Source organism: Dromaius novaehollandiae, chromosome 14, assembly GCF_036370855.1.
Source record: "Dromaius novaehollandiae isolate bDroNov1 chromosome 14, bDroNov1.hap1, whole genome shotgun sequence".
Classification (NCBI taxonomy): Eukaryota; Metazoa; Chordata; class Aves; order Casuariiformes; family Dromaiidae; genus Dromaius; species Dromaius novaehollandiae.
In genome coordinates this window covers 19,840,377-19,861,145 of record NC_088111.1, presented here as the reverse complement: position 1 = coordinate 19,861,145, position 20,769 = coordinate 19,840,377, and the positions used below count along the sequence as shown (strand labels likewise).

Sequence of the window (20,769 nt, the reverse complement as noted above, 5' to 3'; positions counted from 1 at the left end):
GAGAAAGTCTTCCCATGAGCGTAGTAGTCACTGATCCTTTTCCAATTTCTCTTCTCTAGGTCTATAAACGAGCAAAAGCATTGGACCAATCGGACAACGATATGTCTGCAGTGTACAGGGCCTACATCCACTAGGCTGCACCATTCTTACTGTTAATACTATGATTATTGATTAATATTATTATGATACTGGGTTTTAACTCTGGACCAGTCCATCTCTGTCTCTCCATTTCCTTTTATACACAGACTTTGAGATCTGCCGCGAAGGCAGCTGCTGCGGTGAGCCTTCCCCGGTGGCAAAAGGGGGGGAGGAGGGGGCTCGGATTGTTGCAGTCTGATTAGAAAATCCATGCCATGCACTGACAGTCATGGAACAGGACAGTGGCGGCTCGTTCAGAAGCTCTGAGGCAACTCTGCCAGAAATCTGCTGCTTGGCTGCTTTTGTTTTCCTCTTTGTATGCTTGTCCAAGATGCTGTTTCTAATGATTCCTTTTCTCCTTTGCTGTGAAATAATGTGTGTGTTGGACTCTCTGCATCAAGGGGACAGGTGACATATGTCCCATCTACCTGTGAATATCAGTAAAGGCCTTGGTCCCAATTAAGGTGAGGAGCATTCCTGTTCATCACCCACTGTTAGAGAACAAAGCACCTCCCATGGAGGAGAAGGGCAGTTCCAGAAGGTAATGGGGTTGCATGCAATGCTGTCTTGATTCTGTTTCCTTTTTAAACTTCCACCTCCCTGGCACCTTGATGGAGGAATTCCTCATACTGACAGGAAGAACCGATTGCATCCATGTCTTCCCCTGTACAGACAACTTTAGCTTAGGGAACGCAAACCTCGGTGAAAAGGAGAGAACGCCAGTGTAAACACAGCCTCCTAAAAGGTTAATCACAGCTGCCCATCCCACAAACAGTATTGGAGATTAACGTGTTTGTCTAGAAAACTGTAAGAAAAGCATTCAGCTTAAAACTGGGCCGGAGGTATTTTGCTTGGTGAAGGAGCAAATCTTAGGGTTGCTCCTGGCCTTAGTGTATGTTGATTTACTTCTTGCCTTTTTTTTTTTTTTTTTTTTTTTTAATATCCTAGTACTTAATATTTACGAAGGCTTCTTGGACTGTAGCAGTGTCACAAGCAGGGTGATGAGTCTGAAAGGGGTGAGAGGAATGACTGTAGAGCTGGGAGTTTGAGGGTCTTGAGCTCCATTCCAGGCTCTCTCTCTGGCCTTTGCATGGTCATTTCATCTCTTAGCCTGTTTCCCCATCTTTAAAGGTGGGTGATAATTACCTACCTCAGAGGGGTATTTTGTGTACTGATTAGTGATCTTTGTACATGTCAGATTTTCCATACATGTCTGTAATGTTACTACTCTGGTTACAACACTAGTGCAATGTGAGAGTCTTCCCTGTACTTGTGACTCTGCTTGTGGCCATATACCAACTTCTGGAAAGACTGGTAAATAAAATGGGAGCCTAGGACTTCTGCTGAGCTCTAGCCTAGAAATGTGGGAATTGAGCTGCAGATGGCCAGTGCTTAAGAGCAGAGAAACTGTCAGTGTTGACAGAGCAACCCAGAGTCCAGAGGATGCCTGTCTCTAAAAATGCATAAAGCATGGGGTTTTTAATTCTCTCAGTATTAGCCTTTTAGGAAGCTTCTTGCATTTTAGATTTGAGAGTTAGTAAAATGCCAGTAAGAAGCTTTATTGGCCCAAATCACTTCTTAGTGACACAATCTCCTCCCTTGGGTTGGGATTCTGAAAGAAAAGAAAACAAATTCCAAGTAGACCATGTTCCTTTAAATCCTTGAGGTCTGCCCCTCCCACCATTTTATGTTTCTAGGCACTTAATGGCTGTTTAGGGAAACTTTCCTGTGGCTCAAGATTTCTTGCCAATCCTGCTTTGGGCAGCATGTGGATATGGCTCAGGGGCACCTCAATAAGAAGCAGAGAAAGTATCAGATACCGTTATGGAACATGACATCTAATTCCTAATGCTGTAAATGTTACTTTGTGTTGAATATTTCACCTCCGCTGATCACTATTATTTGTGGGCTAATATTGTATTATGCATTACGTCCTGTGGTGAACATCTAGTAATAGCTCTGTTACACATCACTTTGCCTGTTTGTCAGTGGTATACGTGAACAATATTAGTTATACATACGCGTTTCTTTGGCAGTACAGCTGCCATCCTGCATGTAGATATTCATATTAAAGGCACATGTAACTACCCAGGATAACCAGCCATTAGCCTGCTTTTGACATACTTAGGCTTTCCCCCATCCAGCAGAACTCAGCAATTAGCATCGGAAATCCTTGGTTAAATACGCTGCAGTTGAGAAATCACTCGCGCGATTGCGCAGTGAGGGCATCTGGGGGAAATTGTGCATTTGGGGACAGGAGACGAGACCACAGGTTTTATAGTATGAGATATGTTTGGGGAGGAGGGAGATGCTGTCTCAGATCCAGCTGAAAGAGCAGAGCAGTGCTGAGTCGAGCACAGCGGTCCCCGAACTGTCCCTGCAGAGGCCTCTTGGAATAGATGGAGGGTGAATGGGTCTGAGCTGATGTAATCAAGGATCTCCCTCTGTTTTATGCTCTGTGGTGCCTCTGACAACGGTAGGTGTAGGAGAGGAGTCTCAAGCCTCATGACACGTGTTTCGTAGTGAATTCGAAGAGTCCTGTTTGCGAGGGGCAGAACCACTTCCCCGGTCGTCCTGCCACTGCAGGTTCTGTTTTGCAGAAATACCGTAGCTCTCGGAGCGGAGGCCGTTGCGTACGCGGGAGTGGCAGGCGCAGACTAGTTCAACACTGTAATTTATCCTGTAACGGTCGGACTGCAGCTTTCTGGCTGGGTAGGTGGATGTAGATCGGCCGGAGGGTGTGGTGCTGCCTGGCGGACTGCACAGTTAAAGATACACCAGGGAGCAAGGAGACCGAGAGCTCTGCAGTGGATCCAAAGTGAGGAGGAGGGGTGGAAATGGTGAAAACTGGACTGTTTCAGATGCTGTTTGAGACTGACTGAAGCGTCAGTCTCACTTGGATTCTTGTATTTATTTCTGTAGCCTCTGAACATGGATCTTATTCTGTTCCTAGGCCTGAGATCTGGGGGAGGGAAGGGGGGGGAAGCTGTGGATTGAGAGATGCTCTAATAAAACTGGCTAGTCAATGTTGTCTTAATATTGTTGACAATTCTGTAAAGTTCCTTTTTATGAGGATTTCTGTTTTAGCAATTTGCTTTTTTTTTGACTCCCTCCTTTTTAAAGAGAAAATGTGACACTTGTGAAAAGCTTGTAAGAAAAGCAGTTTCTTTTTTCCTCAATGATAGATCCTATAGTTAATTAAGGTTGTGAATTTTTATTTTTTTGCCTTGTTTTTAATTAACGTTTGTCATTCAGAATAGGTTGTGTGAAAATGTTTAAATGGCAAAACAAAAAGATTTTTGTGCAATTAACAAAGCTACTGGCAAGAAAAAAATAAAACCTTTCTTGGTAACGCAGTGTTCTTGTGGCATTTTCTAAAGCCCCTCAAATCTGTGTTGTAGCATTACAAAAGCTCGTGCACACCTCACCGCGATCCAAAATCAGAGCTGAAAACCAGCAGCACACCTCAGAGAGCATCGTGGTGCTAGCAGCAGCCTGATGTTACAAGTGAGGCGCTGCAAAGGATGAATTTGGATATAACTCCAGCTTCCATGCACAAGAGGGCCATCTGCATTCGGACTGAGGGAGGATGAAGGCTTAGTTTTAAAGTGAAGAACGCTGAGATACGTCGGTTCGTGAACTTTCTAGTGATTAGAAATACGGCTTGTTTCATTGTCTAACTGTTGGGAGACCGGCAGACCGGTTGCTCTGTGTGGACTACCCTTTCTTCTAGCATACGGGTTTTTTGAGCACCAACTCTTACATAGACTCAGCAGTGAGTGGGGTTTTCCAGTATGGTGAAGACAAGATCTCTTAAGTGAAGAGCCTGCAAAGCTAAGAATATTGCTTTTTGAAGATCCAGGCAATATTTGCTGTCAAATAGCAGTTCATGGTAACTTAAATGTACTGATACTTTCATGTAAGGGGCTAGTGCTGACAGCTGTCGATTAATGGTATGCTTTAGTTAAAATGAATGACAAGTAGAGAAAGAAAACACATTTTAACGTTGTGACTAAAAGCAATACGGAAGGTGATGGACTGAGGCCACTGAGGCTGGGCTGTGCTTCAGTTCACAGCAGAGATTGGCAACGCGTAAAGCTCCTGCTTCAGCTGCTCTGTGAATGGATAATACATTCCCTTCCAGGCCCCCCTGTACTGACGTGGTAAAGAGGATGGCACTGTTAGCTTAGTAAACCTCATGTGGAAAGGGACCCCAAACTTTGTGGATTTCACAGCCTTTTTACACCTATTCTGTCCCTGACGTTTGCTGTGTTGAACTTCAGAGCAAAGGTACAGCCAATCTTGGAAGAAACTGGAAAAAGCACTCAGTGATGCGGCATGGATGGCCGGTGCTACACCAGGTGATGCAGGTGGCATCATGAAGGCCAGGGCTCCCGAGCAGTGAAGAAACATCTGCCAGGAATGCTCTCAGCGCCTCTTCTGAAGCTGCGACTCTGACACTCCTCAGGTACTGACTTTTTCACTTATTTTAGATAATATTGCTGGGGTGGTGGGAGGAGAAACAGATAATGTCATAGAACGCCTCACTGTCTCGCAAAAAGACGAGACTTCTATGAGGGTTTTCATTCAGCTCTGTTTCAGAATCTTTGAGAAGGAGAAACTGATTAGACTTCAGAGTCTTTAACCATTCTGGAGGATTCTTAGGTGTAATTCAAGTGCGCCTTAAGCAGTAAGCAGTCAGCTATGGGTTTGACTAGTGCAAATAAAAAAAATAATAATAATCTATGCATCTGCAGTGCAAAGATTAGCTGGTACTGTTAGCAGTGGCAACGTACTGCTGAGTATTTGAATGATGGCAGGTCAGTGCTTGATCTGACTTGGTGAGACTAGTAAACAAGTTATCTTTGGCAGAGCACTGGGCTGTCATAGCTGCTGGGCCAAAGGAAGGGGGGGAAGAGCAGGCACTCCAATGCCATCATTTCCTTTTAAAACAGATGATTTCCTGCACTGCTTAAAACTAAATGTTATACCAGAAAATAGCTGGCAGTTAAATGAAATGGAATTCAACAGGGTTTCTGTGGAAGTAAAGGTTGTAAAAGGTTGACTGTGAGAACAGCCTTTCCCTTCCCTAACTCTCTGAGATGCTGCTAGTTACCTAAACTGGTCCTTTGTTTTCATCTGCTTTTTAAAACTCTCTAAAGAGGTGACATCTTCTCCCATCCCCAGTCACCAAGGCTTCCCCCCTCATTTCCATCTCCCTGGCCCACAATGCTGCTCCAGCACCGGCCTACAGCAGTCTCTTAAAATCGTTCCCTATGGAGGCTGTACCAGCGACTCCCTCCCTCTCCCCAAACTGCGCTCCTCGGGGCCAAGCACGACGGTTTGCTGGTTATCCAGGCTGCCTCGCTGTTCTTTATGTGGCTGGAGTTGTTTATCTGAGCAGACCATGTCGGGAAAAAACGCTAAGAGAAACCTTCCAGGACTGGAAGCCCAGCGCTTGAGAGCTTGGGCTGGGCCGCGCGCCAGGCTGCTGGCGGGCGCTGGGCTGGTGCCCGCGTGGCGCAGGAGTGCTGCGCGCTCCGCCATGGGTGCTGCCGGGGTGAGGCCCAAGATCACCAAAAAGTCAAGTCTTGCACGAGCAGTACGGGGCGCGGCAGAAGAGGCCGCAGTGAAAGGAGCTCACGCTTGCGGCACAGGCCGCTCTCTTAAGCTGTTTTTAAGCGTTAAAAGACGAGGTGTGTCACATGGAAACCGAACTGCTGCGCTGTACAGGTCCGTCAGCTCACAGCGGTGCTCGTAGAGCAAATCCGTGCTTTGCTCGCGGCTGCTCCCTGGGGTGGCGGAGCCCCGGCTGGGACGTGGGGGCTCGAGCGGGCGGCCACAGCCCCCACGGGCCGCGCACCCGGGAGCATCCCTGGGCCGCAGCAGAGCCAGAGGGGGCGGCAATGCGAAACATGCTCGGGATGGGCTTTTCTTTAATATATACACATAGAGGGGGCTCCTTTTTCCTTTCTTTTTCTTTTTTTCTTTTTTTTGTCTTTTCAAACGGAGCAGCCGGTCCCGCTGTACCGGCCGCGGGGCCCTCGGCCTACGGGCCCGCCAGGCCCGACGTCGCGCCCCCGCCCCCACGGCCGCCCGCCCCGCCGCGCCCTCTTCCGCCCCGCCTCCGTGACGTCACGCCCCGCGCTGGGACCCCGCCCTCGCGCCCGCCTCCACGCGGCCGGGGGGCGGTGCCACGGCCTCGGCCAATCAGGCGCCCCGCTTGCGGCGCCGCCGGGCGGAGGGCGGGCGGCGCCGGGAGCCGGGAGCGGCGGCGATGGCGGCGGCGATGGCGAGCGCGGCGGAGCGGGCGGTGCTGGTGAGTGGCCGCGCGGGGCCCGCGGCGACGCCGTTCCCTGCGGCCCCCCCGCCCCGGGGAGGCGGCGGCCTGGGCTGGGCCGGGCGCCGCGGCCGCGCTCGGCTCCCCGGTGCTGGGCGCCTTCTCCCGCGCGGCCCCGCAGCCCAGCCTGGCCGCGACCGCTGCCGCTTTCCTGCCTTCGCCAGGCCCTGGGCCCCCGCGCTGCCTCGTTTCTCCTGCAGGCTCCGGCACCGGCACCGGCCTGTTCTCCGCGGTAGCCGCGTGCTGAGCCTCGGCGGCCCCGGTTTCGGCGTTCCCCGCCCAAGAGCCGCGAGGGCGATGCCCCAGCGCAGGGCGAGAGGCGGCAGACCGAGGCGCGGGGCCTTCTGCCCGAGCGTGGGGAAACTTCGTGACAGCACCGGGACAGGTCGCCCAGAGAGGTGGTGCAGTCTCCATCCCTGGAGATACTCAAAAGCTGTCCGGACGGGGTGCTGGGCAGCCTGCTCTAGGTGACCCTGCTTGAGGAGGGGGTTGGACTAGAGGGTCTCCAAAGGTCCCTTCCGACCTCAGCCACTCTGTGATTCTGCCGTGGTTGGGCTCTGCTCGCGCTGGTCTTTGCTTGGTTCTTGAGCGAGTCCTGAGCAAGGTCAGTGCTGGAGACGGTCAAAGTGCACGCGGGTAAGTAACGAAACGTGTTTGCGTGACCTTTATCTCGCACTAGTCAGCTCAGCGCATTGCTTCATGGCAGTGAAGCCTCGCTAATGGCAGAGGTGGCACAGCAACTTCATTTGGTTGTTTGAACTGTAGACAAAACACCCATCAGCTGATATTGCAGACATAGCCATGGAGGCCAGCTGGAAGAAGCAGTAAAAATTTCTTATCTAGAGAGAGAGATTTTCACGGATATGCCTATAGGCTAGGTGGAAAGCAATACGTAAAACCCAGAAAACCAGATCTTTCTGAAATTAAAGTGATTTGGAATGGTGTGACTAGCATTCCTCTCGCGTTGTCCACAGAAGTGATGAACGAACTCAACTTACTGTGAAGGGAATAGCTGGGGAAGATCCTTTGCCCTCGCTGGTGGGAATGAGAGACACCAGTGACAGTGCGAAGTAGAATAATGCAACCTGAAGCAACCTACGTGGCCGCAGTATGGTGGTGGAGACACTAAAGGCCTGCTCTCTAACCATGTGATTTCTGTTCCTTTGGGAACCTGAAGGAGAGTGAGTGCCACTAGGGAATATTACAGAGAACAAGAAAAAGGAGTTCAGCATGTCAGGGTGATGCCCGGAAACCCCAGACAGGAATAAATGGTGAATGTGAGTTGTCCTGTGCCCACGTTGGTACAAAACAAAACAGAACCCAACCCAGGTTTGTTGTGTGCATATAGTTCTTCTGGATGGACATGTGCTGAAACATCTGCTCTCATCCTACTCTCTGTTCAGAGAGCTCTTCTTGCATAAGCAGATGTTACTGTATCAGTCTGTAGTCATTTTGTGTTTTTCATGGTGAACAGGAACTGTCTAGCAAGGGGCCCAAGGGCCTGGGATCTCACTAACCTGGCTTAAATTTCTGAATTGACCAGCACCTTTCTGATCTGTCTGTGCACAGGATGCACGATTCATTCTCTTGCACTAGTTTCCATATGGAAAATGCCTCGTCTCTCACAAGGCAGCAAATTTCAATGTTGTCCTTGTCCCTTGCGTGCTTCTTTCACCACTTTTCATGTGATGTTCTGCCCGAGGTCTTGTGGTTTAACAGTAACAGTTAGTTGTGTATTAAGGATCTGCTTTATACAGGCTTTTCTGTTGCAGACAACTGGCTGAGGCCTGAGGTGTTGCATCATCAGATCTGAACTTGTTTGTTACAGAGTTTACTCAAATGATTGGGAATCCTCAGCTGTTTTTTTTTCCCCGCTTTTTAATTTAACTTTATTTTTAGCCTGTTGTTGTTTGGTAAAGTGCAGAAATATGAGTGCAGCTTAAAAAGGATCTGGGCTTTGATGTGAAACTTTCATCCTGCACTGTTACCTCCTAATGCTGTAGTTGTTGGTACAATGCTTTGTCTGAATGCTGTTTTGTTGAACAAAGTCGAAAGAGGAATAAGGACAATTCATGTGGAAGCGGAGGAAAAGTGGAGAGTCAGGCACCTAACCAAATCAAATAGAAAAAGATCTTTCTTTTCCTTTTAGCAAGTGATGTAAACCACTTGTGCCTCACAGTATGCTTAGTTTGAGTGTTTGGCAGAGACTTCAAATGACTCTATTGCTATCTTTCCATAACGCAGGAAGAAGAATTTAAGTGGCTTTTACAAGAAGAGGTTCATGCTGTCTTGAAACAGCTGCAGGATATTTTGAAGGTAAGGGTACTTGCTCGATCTCTTTTTGTCTTGTGGGTTTGTTTGTCTTTGCTCTTGTATGTGAGGAATGGTGGTAGACTTCCCTGGAGCAAAAATCCTTGGTAGAGAGAGCACAGAAGGGGCAGCAGGTCCCATGTCGAGTTCACATGTCCAGTGCAGTCCCTACTGCTTGCCCTCTGGGTCTCAAGACTCAGTTATAAAGTAGATTTCTCCTGGATTGCTCTGTTCTTGGCCCTCTTTGCTGAGAGCGCTGCTTTGGAAAGGCATGGGGAGGCAGCCAGACATGTCTGCCAGGTGTTTGCCTGGGATGTGAACACCTCTGGAACAGAGTCAGGAGCTTCCTAGACCCCTGTCATGAGATGGTGGAAAGGAGCCTGATAACCTTTAGCTGACCAGCCAGCGCTTGTGCAGTGGTTAGCAGCACGTGCCCTCTTCATTTGAAGGTGTCTTTTCCTCCATATACCCACTTCCCTGGAGGTACCTGCCCCTTTCAGAGTAATGAAGTGCACAGCTGGACTGCGATATGAGCCTGAGGCATCTTTAGCCAGCCTAAGAGTAGGCCATCAGGTCCTGCTCGCTCTCTGGGCCGGCACTGGCGACCACACAGCTATATGGTGTGGTGTTCAAAGGACAACGTGCATGAGAATAATGTGCGTTCTCCTGCTAGATCGGTTTCCAACAGGCCCAGACCCTTAATGCTGGGAAGTTACAGTGGGGGTTAACAGGTAATTCAAGAGCCTGGGCACAAACATGAAGACGAAGGGTGGGTACCAAACAAGGTAGGAGTGCAGGAGCTCTGACTCAGAATGTAGCTCTGTAGTAGGTGAGGCTTATCTGTAGTATCTGTTTTGAAGAATTTGTCCTAGTGTTCGAGGTGAAGCTTGGTTAAGAAGACCATCGCCAGCTAGTAAAACCAGCCGGGGGGTCTCATTTTCATTGGAGTTATCTCGCATATAAAAAAAAAATTGCTCTTGTGCTGTAGTTCCAGGCCGGTTGTTTCACCGAGAGCAGGGCAGCGCACCGGCAGTCTGAAGGCCATGTACGTACTGGGCTGCGTGAAGTGAGTTTGCTGCTGTGCAAAGTTCAGCGATTCCTCCGGCTTGCGTGTTGGCACTAACATCGTTGTCTGATTCTAGGGGCCTGAGCTGTAACAGGGAATTCCCTGCTGCTGCTTTCCTACAGCTCTGTGGGGAAGCAAACTGAGCCTTCTGCTGCGCTAAGCTTGCTCCCAGATAAGAACGAGGGGAATCTTTGTCCTGCTTTTTTTGTGCCGGGCAGGTCGCTGGAGACTTGCAAACGTGACTGTGCCGTGTTAGACTACTCCCTGGCCTTTTTTCTCCTGTTCCCGTGTTGTCTTTGTTCTGGGTTTGGAAACTCCAGCACTTACTACGTCCTCTCTCTTGGGCAGGAGGCTTCTCACAGGTTTGCTCTGCCGGTGAGTGGTCCAGAAGGAATGATCAAGCAGGAGAACTTTGTGCTGAGCACGTCAGGGTAAGTGGCTGCCCTGCCAGTGGGTTGCTTCTGCTGTGCCAGTGCTCTGGGGTGGGGGCATGTTTGGCTTTGCTTGCCAGAGGTGAGCCACTGATGAGATGAGGGAGTGCTAGAAATCTGATCCATCTTCACTTTGTGAAATGCCTGCGACTCCCCTGAAACCTCCTGTTATACCGAAGAGCACTATTACTCGAGCATCTTCGTTGAAGGTCTCTATGGCTTTTCCAGAGCGGAGGGGTTTCCTTCAATAGAAGTAATACTCATTTTTGGCCAAAAAAAAAAAGAAAAAGGCAACAAACCCAAACTCTCACAGAAGGTTAGCTTACAGGCTGTCGCTGTGTTCTGGGGGCTGCCTTAGAGAGACCCGTGCAGCTTCCTACTGAAATCTATAATGCAGTCATTGCTTCCTGACCATCCCCTGACGTGTCACATCAAGGCACTGCCGTCAGTGCAGATCTTGCCAAGGGGAGTTTGTCTGAGTCCTGGGGCTGGTGGATGGAGTTAAAAGGCCTGAATTCTGGCTTTGGTTCAGTTTCTGACTCTGACCTTGGGTAAATCTTAACCTTGGTCTTAATCTCTCTGAAATAGCAATGATAAATCTACTTGTTACAGAGCGAACTAACACCTGTGCAAAGGGTGATACTGAAGTGCAGTTCTTCTGAAATTGCATCCGGAATAGGTCTTCATTTTTTTGAGCTTCACTATAGGCCTCTGTCTGAAGAGCTGCACTCTGGCAGAGTTTGCAGGCTTGCTGCAAAATAGGGGAACTTAGTCCTTGGAAATGGCACCGTGAAGGTGCAATGCTTTTTTCCACTTGTGTATGAAGCACGTAGCACTCCTGTGTCAGTAATCTATCCGTATCTTGTGTTTGTTCCTGTTAGAGCTGTTTTTAACAGCAACTAAACTGTTGATAGGTAATACATGCAGTAAGCTGGGTTCAGAAGAGAACTTAATGTTGTAGGCAGGGCAGTTGGGTGGCTCATAAAGAAAATGACAGCAGCTGGAAAGAGGCTAACAACTGGGAATTTGAAAGTGTGTTCTGTGGAGGAGCCTGAGACCCTCTCTGGAGAGTTGATCTGCATCCGCAACCAAACCCTTGTCCAGCAGTGGAGGTGGTTTTCCTTCTGCTCCAGTGTTTTACCCTGGGGACTTGGCTGGCTGCATGCGGTGGGGAGGGGTGGTGGTGTGTTGGCAGTTTCCGTAGGTGTCTCTTGCTTCTTGTGACCTCTGTTGCCCAGATCTTTCTTGTCGTTCCAGCACAGACCAGGTGAAAGGTGTGCTAACGCTGCAGGGAGATGCCTTGTGTCAAGCAGTGAGTACTTGCCATGCCTCTTGCCTTGCACTAGCACTGAGGAATGAGGGAGTGCTCATCCTTATTATGCTTATCCTTATTGTTTAAGGTAGACCTTAAATACTTAGTTTTAGCGACTGTTGAAATTTGTCAGGATCCATCAGCTCGAGTCCCCCTTTCTGATGGTGATTGGCTTATTTATGGTACTGCTCTCTGAGTTGTGCCAATGCCAGGGATGGTTTTACAATAGCTATGGTGCCAGCTCAGCTGTGCACTTGATGTGAGATGCCTCCAGCCTGAGTTATTTGGATGAGGGCAGTCTGAGCTGCTGCCATGCTGCCTAGGTTTAGGATTTCAGTGGCTGAATTTTGGACCTGGTAAAATTTCATTGCAGAGCTGGCTTTTGTCTTTCCCTGTGTATGCTGCTCTGTCTTTCCTAGTTAGGGAGCAAGAGTAGGTAAGTCACAGTCCATAGTCCATTCTGTGTAAACCCTACAGACTTACTTGATTTGCAAAAAATTTGCCTGTTTGCCTGCAAGAAAGAACCGTCTCTGAGGTATGTTGATATGATGATGACTGGTAGTGCCGCTAATACTAAAATCTCTATGGTGGATGGGGCGGTGGGCTTTTACAGGGATTCTTTGCCCATATTGCCTGTATTGTGCAATATCAGATTTCCTTAGGGACCTTCTGGCTTGAGCTGGTGTGTCCTACCTGGCTCACAGCTCACTAAATGCCTTGTCGCTTAGCCTTCGTATTAACCTCTTGCTGGAAAAGGAGTGAGGTTCTGGCTGTGCCAAGACTGCTTTCAATAGCTCGCGAAGGTGGTTTGTGAGCCAGAACGGGGTGGGACTGGCAGATGGCCGTGTTCTGTGTATGAGGGTGGCTTGCTCTCACATGTTTGTTTCTTCCTTCAAGGACATTAATTTGAAAATGCCCAGAAATAATCAGCTCCTGCACTTTGCATTTCGGGAGGACAAACAGTGGAAACTGCAGCAGGTACTGTGAGCTTTAGGTGACTGCCCTTGTGCAGAGTTTGTGCTTCCCCATCAGCATGTGTAGCCCCTTGCTATCGGAGAGGGAAGGTGATCTCCATCCCATGTTCTCCAGCTCCAGTGGTGAAAGCTAAGGGAGGAAACAGATGAAAGTAAATTGGAGTTGTGGTGCTAGTAGAGGGGTTTGTGCTGCTTGTTCCTGAGGCACTAGCAAGCTGAAGGCTTTCTTGGCAGCAGTCAGAACACTTTAAAAGGAGTGCCTAGAGTGCCTGCACAGCACTGGCCATTGTGACCTTTTGTAAAACCAAGGCTAGCAGGGCAAAGAGTAATTTTGGAGGCTTTGAGCTGGCTCAGTAACTTGCTTTCATTCTCTCATAGAAGCATTTTGTATTGCTGAGAGCGAATCTCACTGCTTTGTGTTCCTGCAGCATAGCTGAATTCCTTCCATTAAGGAGTTAAAAGAATGTGGCTAGCCAGAACATTGACTCTCTTCCCACCTCTTTGGTGGGAGATGCCTGATTTCAGGGCATCCAGTGCCTGAACTTGAAGACATATTTTCCCACAGTTACTCTGCCGGAGCTGAGCAGGTTGGAGAAAAAGATGTGTTTTATGTACTTCACTATGCCATAGCTTAGATTTTTGTAGTGCAGATAATCAGTGCACTTGGTCTTTGAGTGCAGTTCACAGTAGTCTATTAGCAGCAGAGTGAAAGCTCTACCAGGTAACCATGTGGAAATCTAGAAAATTATCTGCTCTAGATATTAACATCAGATTGAACTGTGCCTTGTTTTTGGCTTTCAACAGTTAAGAGCAGAGCTGAATTGAGTTTGTTCATGCCTTGCAGCAAGGCAAGGGAGTTTTTGTGATAACGCTCCGCAGCAAATCCTATTTTGTACTGCTGCTCTGTTGATAGCCTTCTACCAGCTTTTGTGCAAAGTATCTTCCTTTATTTACTTGGAAGAATTTTGTGTTTTAATGTTGTTTATATGTGGAATGTGCATGCCTAAAGATCTCCTGTATAGAAGCATTTACTGTGGTTGCTTTGTCCTGTCTGAGTAAGGAGGAGCCTTTCAAAATGAAGCATTGCAAGTCTCTTGCCTTAGTGAGTGATGTCATTTGGAGGAGTCTTGAGCCTCTGTGCAAAGAAAGTTAAAGTCATAGATAAGAAATTGTAGTGCAGGTGGGGAAAATTTTGAGGAACTAGATTAATAAACAGAGCAAAATCAAGGGGGAATAAGAATGAAGAAGTGAGTCCCTGTAATGACAAGATTGGCATTGCTGACTTTGGTATTGCCAGATTCTATATAGCTTGCCCAAAAGCATTTGGGTGGAGTAAAGACTGGAGGGGATGACGTTGAGAGATGCCATAGTCTGAGCACCTGCGGAGTTTCTGTGCAGTCTGTCCATGGGTTTTGTCTTTTCTCTTTCCTTTCTGTAGCCTCCAGTGCCCCGTGCTTTCTAAGAGCAGGGCTCTTCTGTGATCCCTGAGCTCAGAGTGAGAAGGAGCTAGTGCCTGATCTATGCCAGGGAAGCCTCTACAGGGTTGAGCTAGGAACTGGCATTGGTTAGAAGGAGAATAAATATATCAAACTACAAATATCCCAAGCTGATTTATCAATCTCCGAGGAGGCATGTCTCATAATGACTTGCCTGCTTGCTCTTTCCATTTATTGCTCCCTACAACTTGCCTCTTTTTTCCTTTTTTTTTTCTTTTTTCCCCCCTCCAGTTTTCTTGCTCTTCCCTGGAACTGAACATAAAGTCACCTTCTCTCAGGGTGATTTTATTCTTCCTCTGGTTTGTCTAAATTCCCATGAAAGCACTGGGATACACCCATCTTGGTTTGGTACTGGTACACTTGGTTTGGTAATGGACTCCTAGCTTCAGACTCCTGCTAGCTGTGTCCTGAGTCTGGTCAGATTCTGCACAAGCTGTGCAATGGCAGCTTCTCAGGGCTGGGGATAGTTCTCAACCCCAACAATTAGAGAGGCTATGAAATGCTGCCAGAGACACTACGGTAGAAATTAATGTTTGCTGCTCTTTGCTGCTATTAATATAACGTATGTCATAAGAACTATCAGAGCTAAAACCAGAGGAAGAAATCTTTTTTCATCTTGCTAGACCTGACTGCCGTATGCTGAGAATCCCTAGCCAAGCAGTCACGATCAGAGTGCTCCCAGGATGGAAGTGCCTGACATTACTGTTCTTTCAGGGCAGCAGCACTATTTTTATTGATAATCCAGGTTGTAGGTATCAGACTGTTTATCTCCAGTCCTTCAGCAAAGAGATCAATAATGAATCTGAATAGCAAGTGTCTGCTCTTCAGAGGGAAATAGCCTTAATAAGTCTGAGTAGTCACCATTTCCTTCGGGTTGAGATAGTCAGGGGAACCTCTACTTTCTACTGTATATTATAGGGAATGCTTCTTTAATAGGTCTGTGTTTTGTATACCTTTGCAGATCCAGGATGCTAGAAACCATGTTAACCAAGCAATTTACCTGCTTATGAACAGAGATATAAACTACCAGTTCAAAACAGGCTCAGAGGTCCTCAAGGTGAGAAGAAAGTGCACTCAAGTTGGGAAGGAACATGCATGTTTCTTTCCTCCTTTTTTTTTTTTTTTTTAATGCTGCAGGTGCATGTTACTATCTTGAGTCTCTGTTGGAAATGTATTCCCCAGCCTAGGCATATGTACCTGTGTCAAGGAGTATCCAAGTTGCTTCATATTTGATATGAAACCATACCAGTATGGCATCAGAAACATGGCTGTAAATCAGTGTGAGTGATTACCCGAGCAGTTAGTGCCCTGTTGCACAATGGTGATATTCTGAGAGCATCTCCTCTGCTCTTTTCTAGATGATGCTGTTACGTAAATCATGCTCTTCCCAGTCAGTCAGTGCTCTTGGGGAGAGAAGAAATGAGGCACTCATCAGCAAATAAGAGATTACGGTTACTACTCATGATTTACTTATGCTTTGAAAGTGCCTTCTCACTTGCCAGTAATGGTGATACTGTCTGGTACAGACCAGCTGCTGCGTGGCAGAGAGCCCAGCCCTCTGCTTGGAAATGCTCTCTGGGACCACAGAGAGTTTGGACTCGTTTATTAGGACCCACCACAGTACTGAGCATTAGAAAGCTAAACCTATTTAGTTTCCACACAGGCAAGGGCTGTCAACAAGTAGATACATAAATAAACTATTTCCTTTTTACTTTTGGGTGGAGGGAAAGAGGGAGAAGTTGGCCTTACCACAAAATGCCTTCATCTTAGCAGTCATGAGCTCTATAACAGATGTATGTTGCTTCCCACTCCTTTCTGGAAAAGGAATTCTGCCTGACTAGAGTCTTTGGACTGCGTTGTTTTTGGCAGGATTGGGCCCACGATGAGCTGGTTCTTTCTTCCAGTATCCTAGCTTATAGGTGGTTATGAACATGAGGGCTTATTCCATAGTCATTTTGCTCATGACGTGGGAAGGGGGGCAACTAGATTATAGCTTGCTCTTTTTCTTCAGTGCTTGCTGTTCAGAAGGTCTTTTGATGTGTTTCATTTTCTCTGCTTATTCATGTAATGAATGACTATTACCTCTTCATTTGTTGGTATTGAACAGTCCTGACCTTTCTTGCAAATGTCTCTGACGGTGGTAGCAGTTAAACTGCATTTATGAGTCCTTAACTCCTGTTCTTTTTTTGAAACAAGAGGTCTCACTCTCTGCCCATCTGTTTCCTTGTGCAAAGGATGTGTAAACACAAAGACATAAAACTCTTTTGGATGCAAATACCCTCTCTCTGAGGAAGAATTTGAATTAAAACAAACCTTGGTTGAAATGCAGAACAGTAGAGCATGACGGACTCCATACTGGCAGACTGTAGGAGCAGCAAGAGCTCCTGAGGGGTCTGTCTGCACTTCCAGTGACTTGTTACTACAGAGCAACTTCTGGGTGAGAGAGAAACCTCCAAGAGGTATCAGTGTAATGGGTATGTTTTTGATGAGTTAAGGAACTGCAACTAGCAGGACATGCCCCTAGCTTACCTGCACTGGTCAAGCAGATTGCAAGTCCAACCAAATCTCAGGTCAAGAGACATTTGGTCTCCAGTGGCCCAATATCTACATGGATCCTCCTTCACTTGGCTTGTTCTGGTTTTAACATCTGCGAAAGGCTGTAGCACTCTGCCGTGTGACTGTGTAGGGATCACCACTCAGTAGCGTGCTGTATGTTATCTTATAGCTCATGGATGCTGTGATGTTACAGCTCACGAGAGCCCGGAATCGGCTCACCACTCCAGCCACCCTGACTCTACCAGAAATTGCCTCCAGTGGTCTCACAGTAAGTATGTGCTGGTCTAGATCTGCATGCAACCTGGCAGCACCCAATTGTCAGGATATAGTGCTGCATTCCAGTGGGATTGGGGTTTAGAAGTGCCCCTGAGGCCCAAAGAGAGAAAGCAGAAGTAGGTGAAAACCCTGAGCTCAGTGGCATTTTTGGCTGCTCTATATCTCCCCACTGGAGAGCAGATGACTTGGGCATAAGGACTCCAGTTCTGAGAGGGATTCTGGTCTCTGCCCAGAAAGCTTGCCCAGGCTGATTTGTCCTTGTGAGCACTGATGAGAGGAATCAAGGAGTGTTGCTCCATCCTCTTCTGTCACCAGTGCTCATACCTGCACCATCTGATCAGGTGCAGCAAGAGAAACAACCATTACGTGCGTGCTAGTCTCCCTGCTCAGTCTCTTTGTTGCTTTCCTAATGTCCCTCTCACTGTGAGGTAACTGCAGTATCACTTAGAAAAAGGTAATGATTTCCTAACTTTAGAAATAATGGTCCTTTCACTGATATAGAAACTACTTATCTTCTTGCCAGAAAATGTTCGCCCCTGCTCTGCCTCCAGACGTCCTTGTGAATTTCTATATTAACCTGAATAAGCTGTGCCTGACCGTCTACCAACTCCACGTGCTGCAGCCCAGCACAACCAAGGTGACGCCTACTGTCTCTTCAGCCCACTTTATTCGCCTTTCCCTCCCCTCCTTCCGGGGGAGGATATTGCACTGTTAGATGGTATACTGCTGATAAGCACAAGTTAATGCAGAAATGACTGTGCCTGCTATTACCTGCCTGTATTTAGAGCTGCTACAGCTGAAACACTGTATTTAAATCTAGTTTGGGGCATGGCCACTTAGTCAAGCAGGAAGTATCAGTCCTCTGGAGAAAGCTAGTAACTATTTTCTTGCCAAGTAACGCTTTATTTTGCAATATATATTGGTAATTTTTCATAATTTTGGAAGGGCATAGTTGTATTAATCCAGTTTTAATCAAAGTAGCATCTTGGAGTCTATAAATGGAGTTTTGATATCTACTCTTCTGCTTCACGTTTCTGCATCAAGTGTGTTACATATGGGTCAGTTTGACATCTCATATAAACAGAATTAAACTCTTAAGGTTTAAGAAATACAGTCCCTCCTTAAGGATGTTTTTCCTAAAATCCATCTTCTGTTTTTCTTTTGGATCTTCAGAGCAGTACAAATTTACTTCTGTAGTGCTAAACTTTAGAGCTAAGTTAGACACAGCCACTGTGCAGAATTTTCTTTCTGAAGAAGCGAGGAGTCAAATGTCATAGATTTCGTAGGTTAGTTACCCAGTCTTACACAGGCAGATATAATACAGGTGAGCCTTGAGATAAGGCTAATGTAACTGCAAATCTTAAGGTCCTCTAAGTAGTTTATTTACTGTGTCAAACTTCTAATGACCTTTGCCTTCTCCTCTAGAACTTCAAGCCTGCTGGGGGGTCTGTTCTGCACAATCCTGGCGCCATGTTGTAAGTACTGTTACTACAAGGGCTGGGTAACGTGGACAGGAGGGTGCTGAGGATAAGATTGAAATGGCTATAAGCAGCTTTGATTAGGGCCCAAAGAGAGCGTCTGTTAAGTGGAAAAGCAGGACTGAGCTATTTGCTGTGGCTGTGCCTGTGAATGCACGTGTACCCGTAACAGCATTTCTTTAATGACTTGGCCAGAGAGGCCCAGAGATGTAGTTTTTCAGCATACAGCCCATGCATAGACTGCACTGAGGTTGGCAAGAGATTGGACTTGTCAGCCAGAAAGAACATTAACCCGTTGGCATAACCATCTGCGTTTCCTGCATTGTTCCTCTCTGGAAAGTGGTGATGTTCCTACTTGAACTTTGTTCAGTTTTTGCTTAACTCCGAGTCTGATCAGGAGTAGACTGAGAGTTTTCATTCTGTAACTTTGCCAGGTGCTGTTTTAAATGTAGTAGAAGTCATGGTGCGCTCTCTCATGAAAAGAGCGGACAGTTGAGTTGTGTGTGAAGCTGTGCTCTTATTTCTCCACAGCGAGTTTGGCAACCAGAGGTATGAAGTCAGCCATGTTCATAAAGTGGAATGTGTTGTCCCGTGGTTAAATGATGCCCTTGTCTTCTTCACAGTTTCACTGCAGCTTTGCCAGCAGCTGAAGGACAAGGTAATGGCCTTAGAGAAGAGACTTTGTTTTTAAAGCCTCCAGATGTCAAGAGGACTTCTGATCTCCTAAAAATCTGATATGATGTTATTCAGTGTGTATATATATAAAAACTGTACAGAAAACAAGTGATGAATACACTCCAGTACTCTGGAGCCAAGCAGCTGGTTGGCACTGCCCAGCAGACAGCCATCTGGGATAGATGTAGTAGCATGGCAGATGTGTTTGCTGACCTAGTGACTGGATGGAGAGGAGCGTGTAGAAGCTTTTGTGTTCTCAGTCATGAGTGGGATGTTAGGAAATGCCAAGCTCCTGGAGAGGAGGCATAGAGACCTGTTTGGTAAACCAAATTGCAGTAGGCCAAAGTTCAGTTCCACCTTTGCAGCTGACCTGGCTGCCACTCTGGGCAAGTAACTTTGTGCTCCCAGCTCTGGTGACAACAGCAGCAAATCTGCCCTTCTGAAATGCAGTGCTGGGAAATGCTGTAAAGCTCAATCTTGACATACTCATTGTATGCTTTTTCTTCTATGGCCTAGGGGATCCAGGAACTTAACTGCTTCTTCTCTTGCTTTCCAGATCTCCGTTTTCTCCAGTTACTGGAACTACAGACCGTACTAGTTCTCTGTGGGGTGTCCAAGCCCTTACAGCACTACCACTGTCTCCCTATTTGTTTCCCGTGTGCCAGCTGAGTCCAGGTCAGCCTGAGGAGTGCTGTGGTTCACTGCCCTATGTCCCGCCATAGGGTAGGTCCAGTGTTTCTGGAGAGACACCTTCAGTAGCCTTGTCTGAGACTGCTGCATGTGCAGAACACCAAGCAGTGCTGTGTGGTTGGCAAGAGCTTCTGCTTGTCTTTGTTCACACGTGGGATTTGTGGTTAGTGCTTTGCAAGCCCCTGGTGATCTACATTATTCTGGTAAAAGGTACAGGGTAGGGCTGTGGACCACTCTCACTAACCGCGTTTGCACATAGTGCAGTAACTAACTGCTGGGCTATGAGCTGGCTGGGAAGGGATGAAGACAGACTAATTTCACCCTTCACAAAAAGTGCAGGGCATGCTGCTCCATGTGGTGACTTGGTCCAGCTGAAGTTTTGACTAGCCCTGAGCTTCTCCCTCTCCTGCCTGTTCTGTCCCTGCCCAGCTTATTGATTCCCCTTTGGGGTTGTTCTTACTTGCTGCTGTTTGAACTCTTTTTCCCTGGCATCAATGTGATCACCTATGTTAATATTTTTTCCTAAGCCCTAGTTGGGCCACTTGTGTTTTTCCAGGTTTAATATCTCGTTTTCACTGCCAGCCTGTGGAGCTGCCCCAGTACCTTGAGCAGAGCTGGGGTTCCCACTGTGCAGTCTCACATCCTGTCATTAAACCCAAAGTGAGTACCACGTTGTTCTTATGATTTGCTGCCTACCTGTGGATGCTACAGTATGTAACTCATCCCTCTAGCCAGTGATAGCTGTGAAATAAAGATCCTCAGACCTGCCATGCTCCTGTGGGGTGTCAGTGCTGAGAATAAAGTGTGTCAAAGACTCTGTGGTCTTTTACAAGTGAGTGGCTGTGCTTAGGTCTGATGTTGGGCATGCTTGATTGCTGCTTGGGTAGGGTGGAGGAGAGAAGACAGTAGTGGTCTCTGAAGGCAGAGCTTTGCAGCTCTTCAAAGGCCTGTGTTGGTTTGTGCAGCCTGAGCATGTAGCTCTTAAGACAGTGCTGTAGAACAGATACTTCCAGCTCTCATCTGACAC

The 20,769-nt window shown here is 47.3% G+C and overlaps 2 protein-coding genes across 6 annotated transcripts in view; both read left to right on the top strand.

Moving 5' to 3' along the window:
• The window catches only part of GLYR1 (glyoxylate reductase 1 homolog), a 29,016-nt gene extending 25,526 nt beyond the window's left edge, over positions 1-3,490 (top strand). For all 5 annotated transcript variants that reach the window (XM_064520644.1, XM_064520643.1, XM_064520641.1 and 2 more), the window contains one exon: positions 60-3,490. In XM_064520644.1, the coding sequence (XP_064376714.1) occupies positions 60-134 (75 nt within the window). In that variant the 3' untranslated portion in view covers positions 135-3,490. The remainder of the gene's footprint in view (positions 1-59) is intronic.
• A 2,851-nt stretch (positions 3,491-6,341) lies between these two features.
• On the top strand, positions 6,342-20,554 carry ROGDI (rogdi atypical leucine zipper). Its single transcript, XM_026100484.2, has 11 exons — positions 6,342-6,457; positions 8,723-8,794; positions 10,203-10,285; positions 11,543-11,597; positions 12,495-12,575; positions 15,029-15,124; positions 16,793-16,891; positions 17,423-17,536; positions 18,325-18,374; positions 18,909-19,035; positions 19,609-20,554. Exons 1-11 carry the CDS (start codon positions 6,416-6,418, stop codon positions 19,648-19,650), a joined length of 861 nt encoding a protein of 286 aa, XP_025956269.1. The 5' UTR covers positions 6,342-6,415; the 3' UTR covers positions 19,651-20,554.
• The last annotated feature ends 215 nt before the right edge of the window (positions 20,555-20,769 follow it).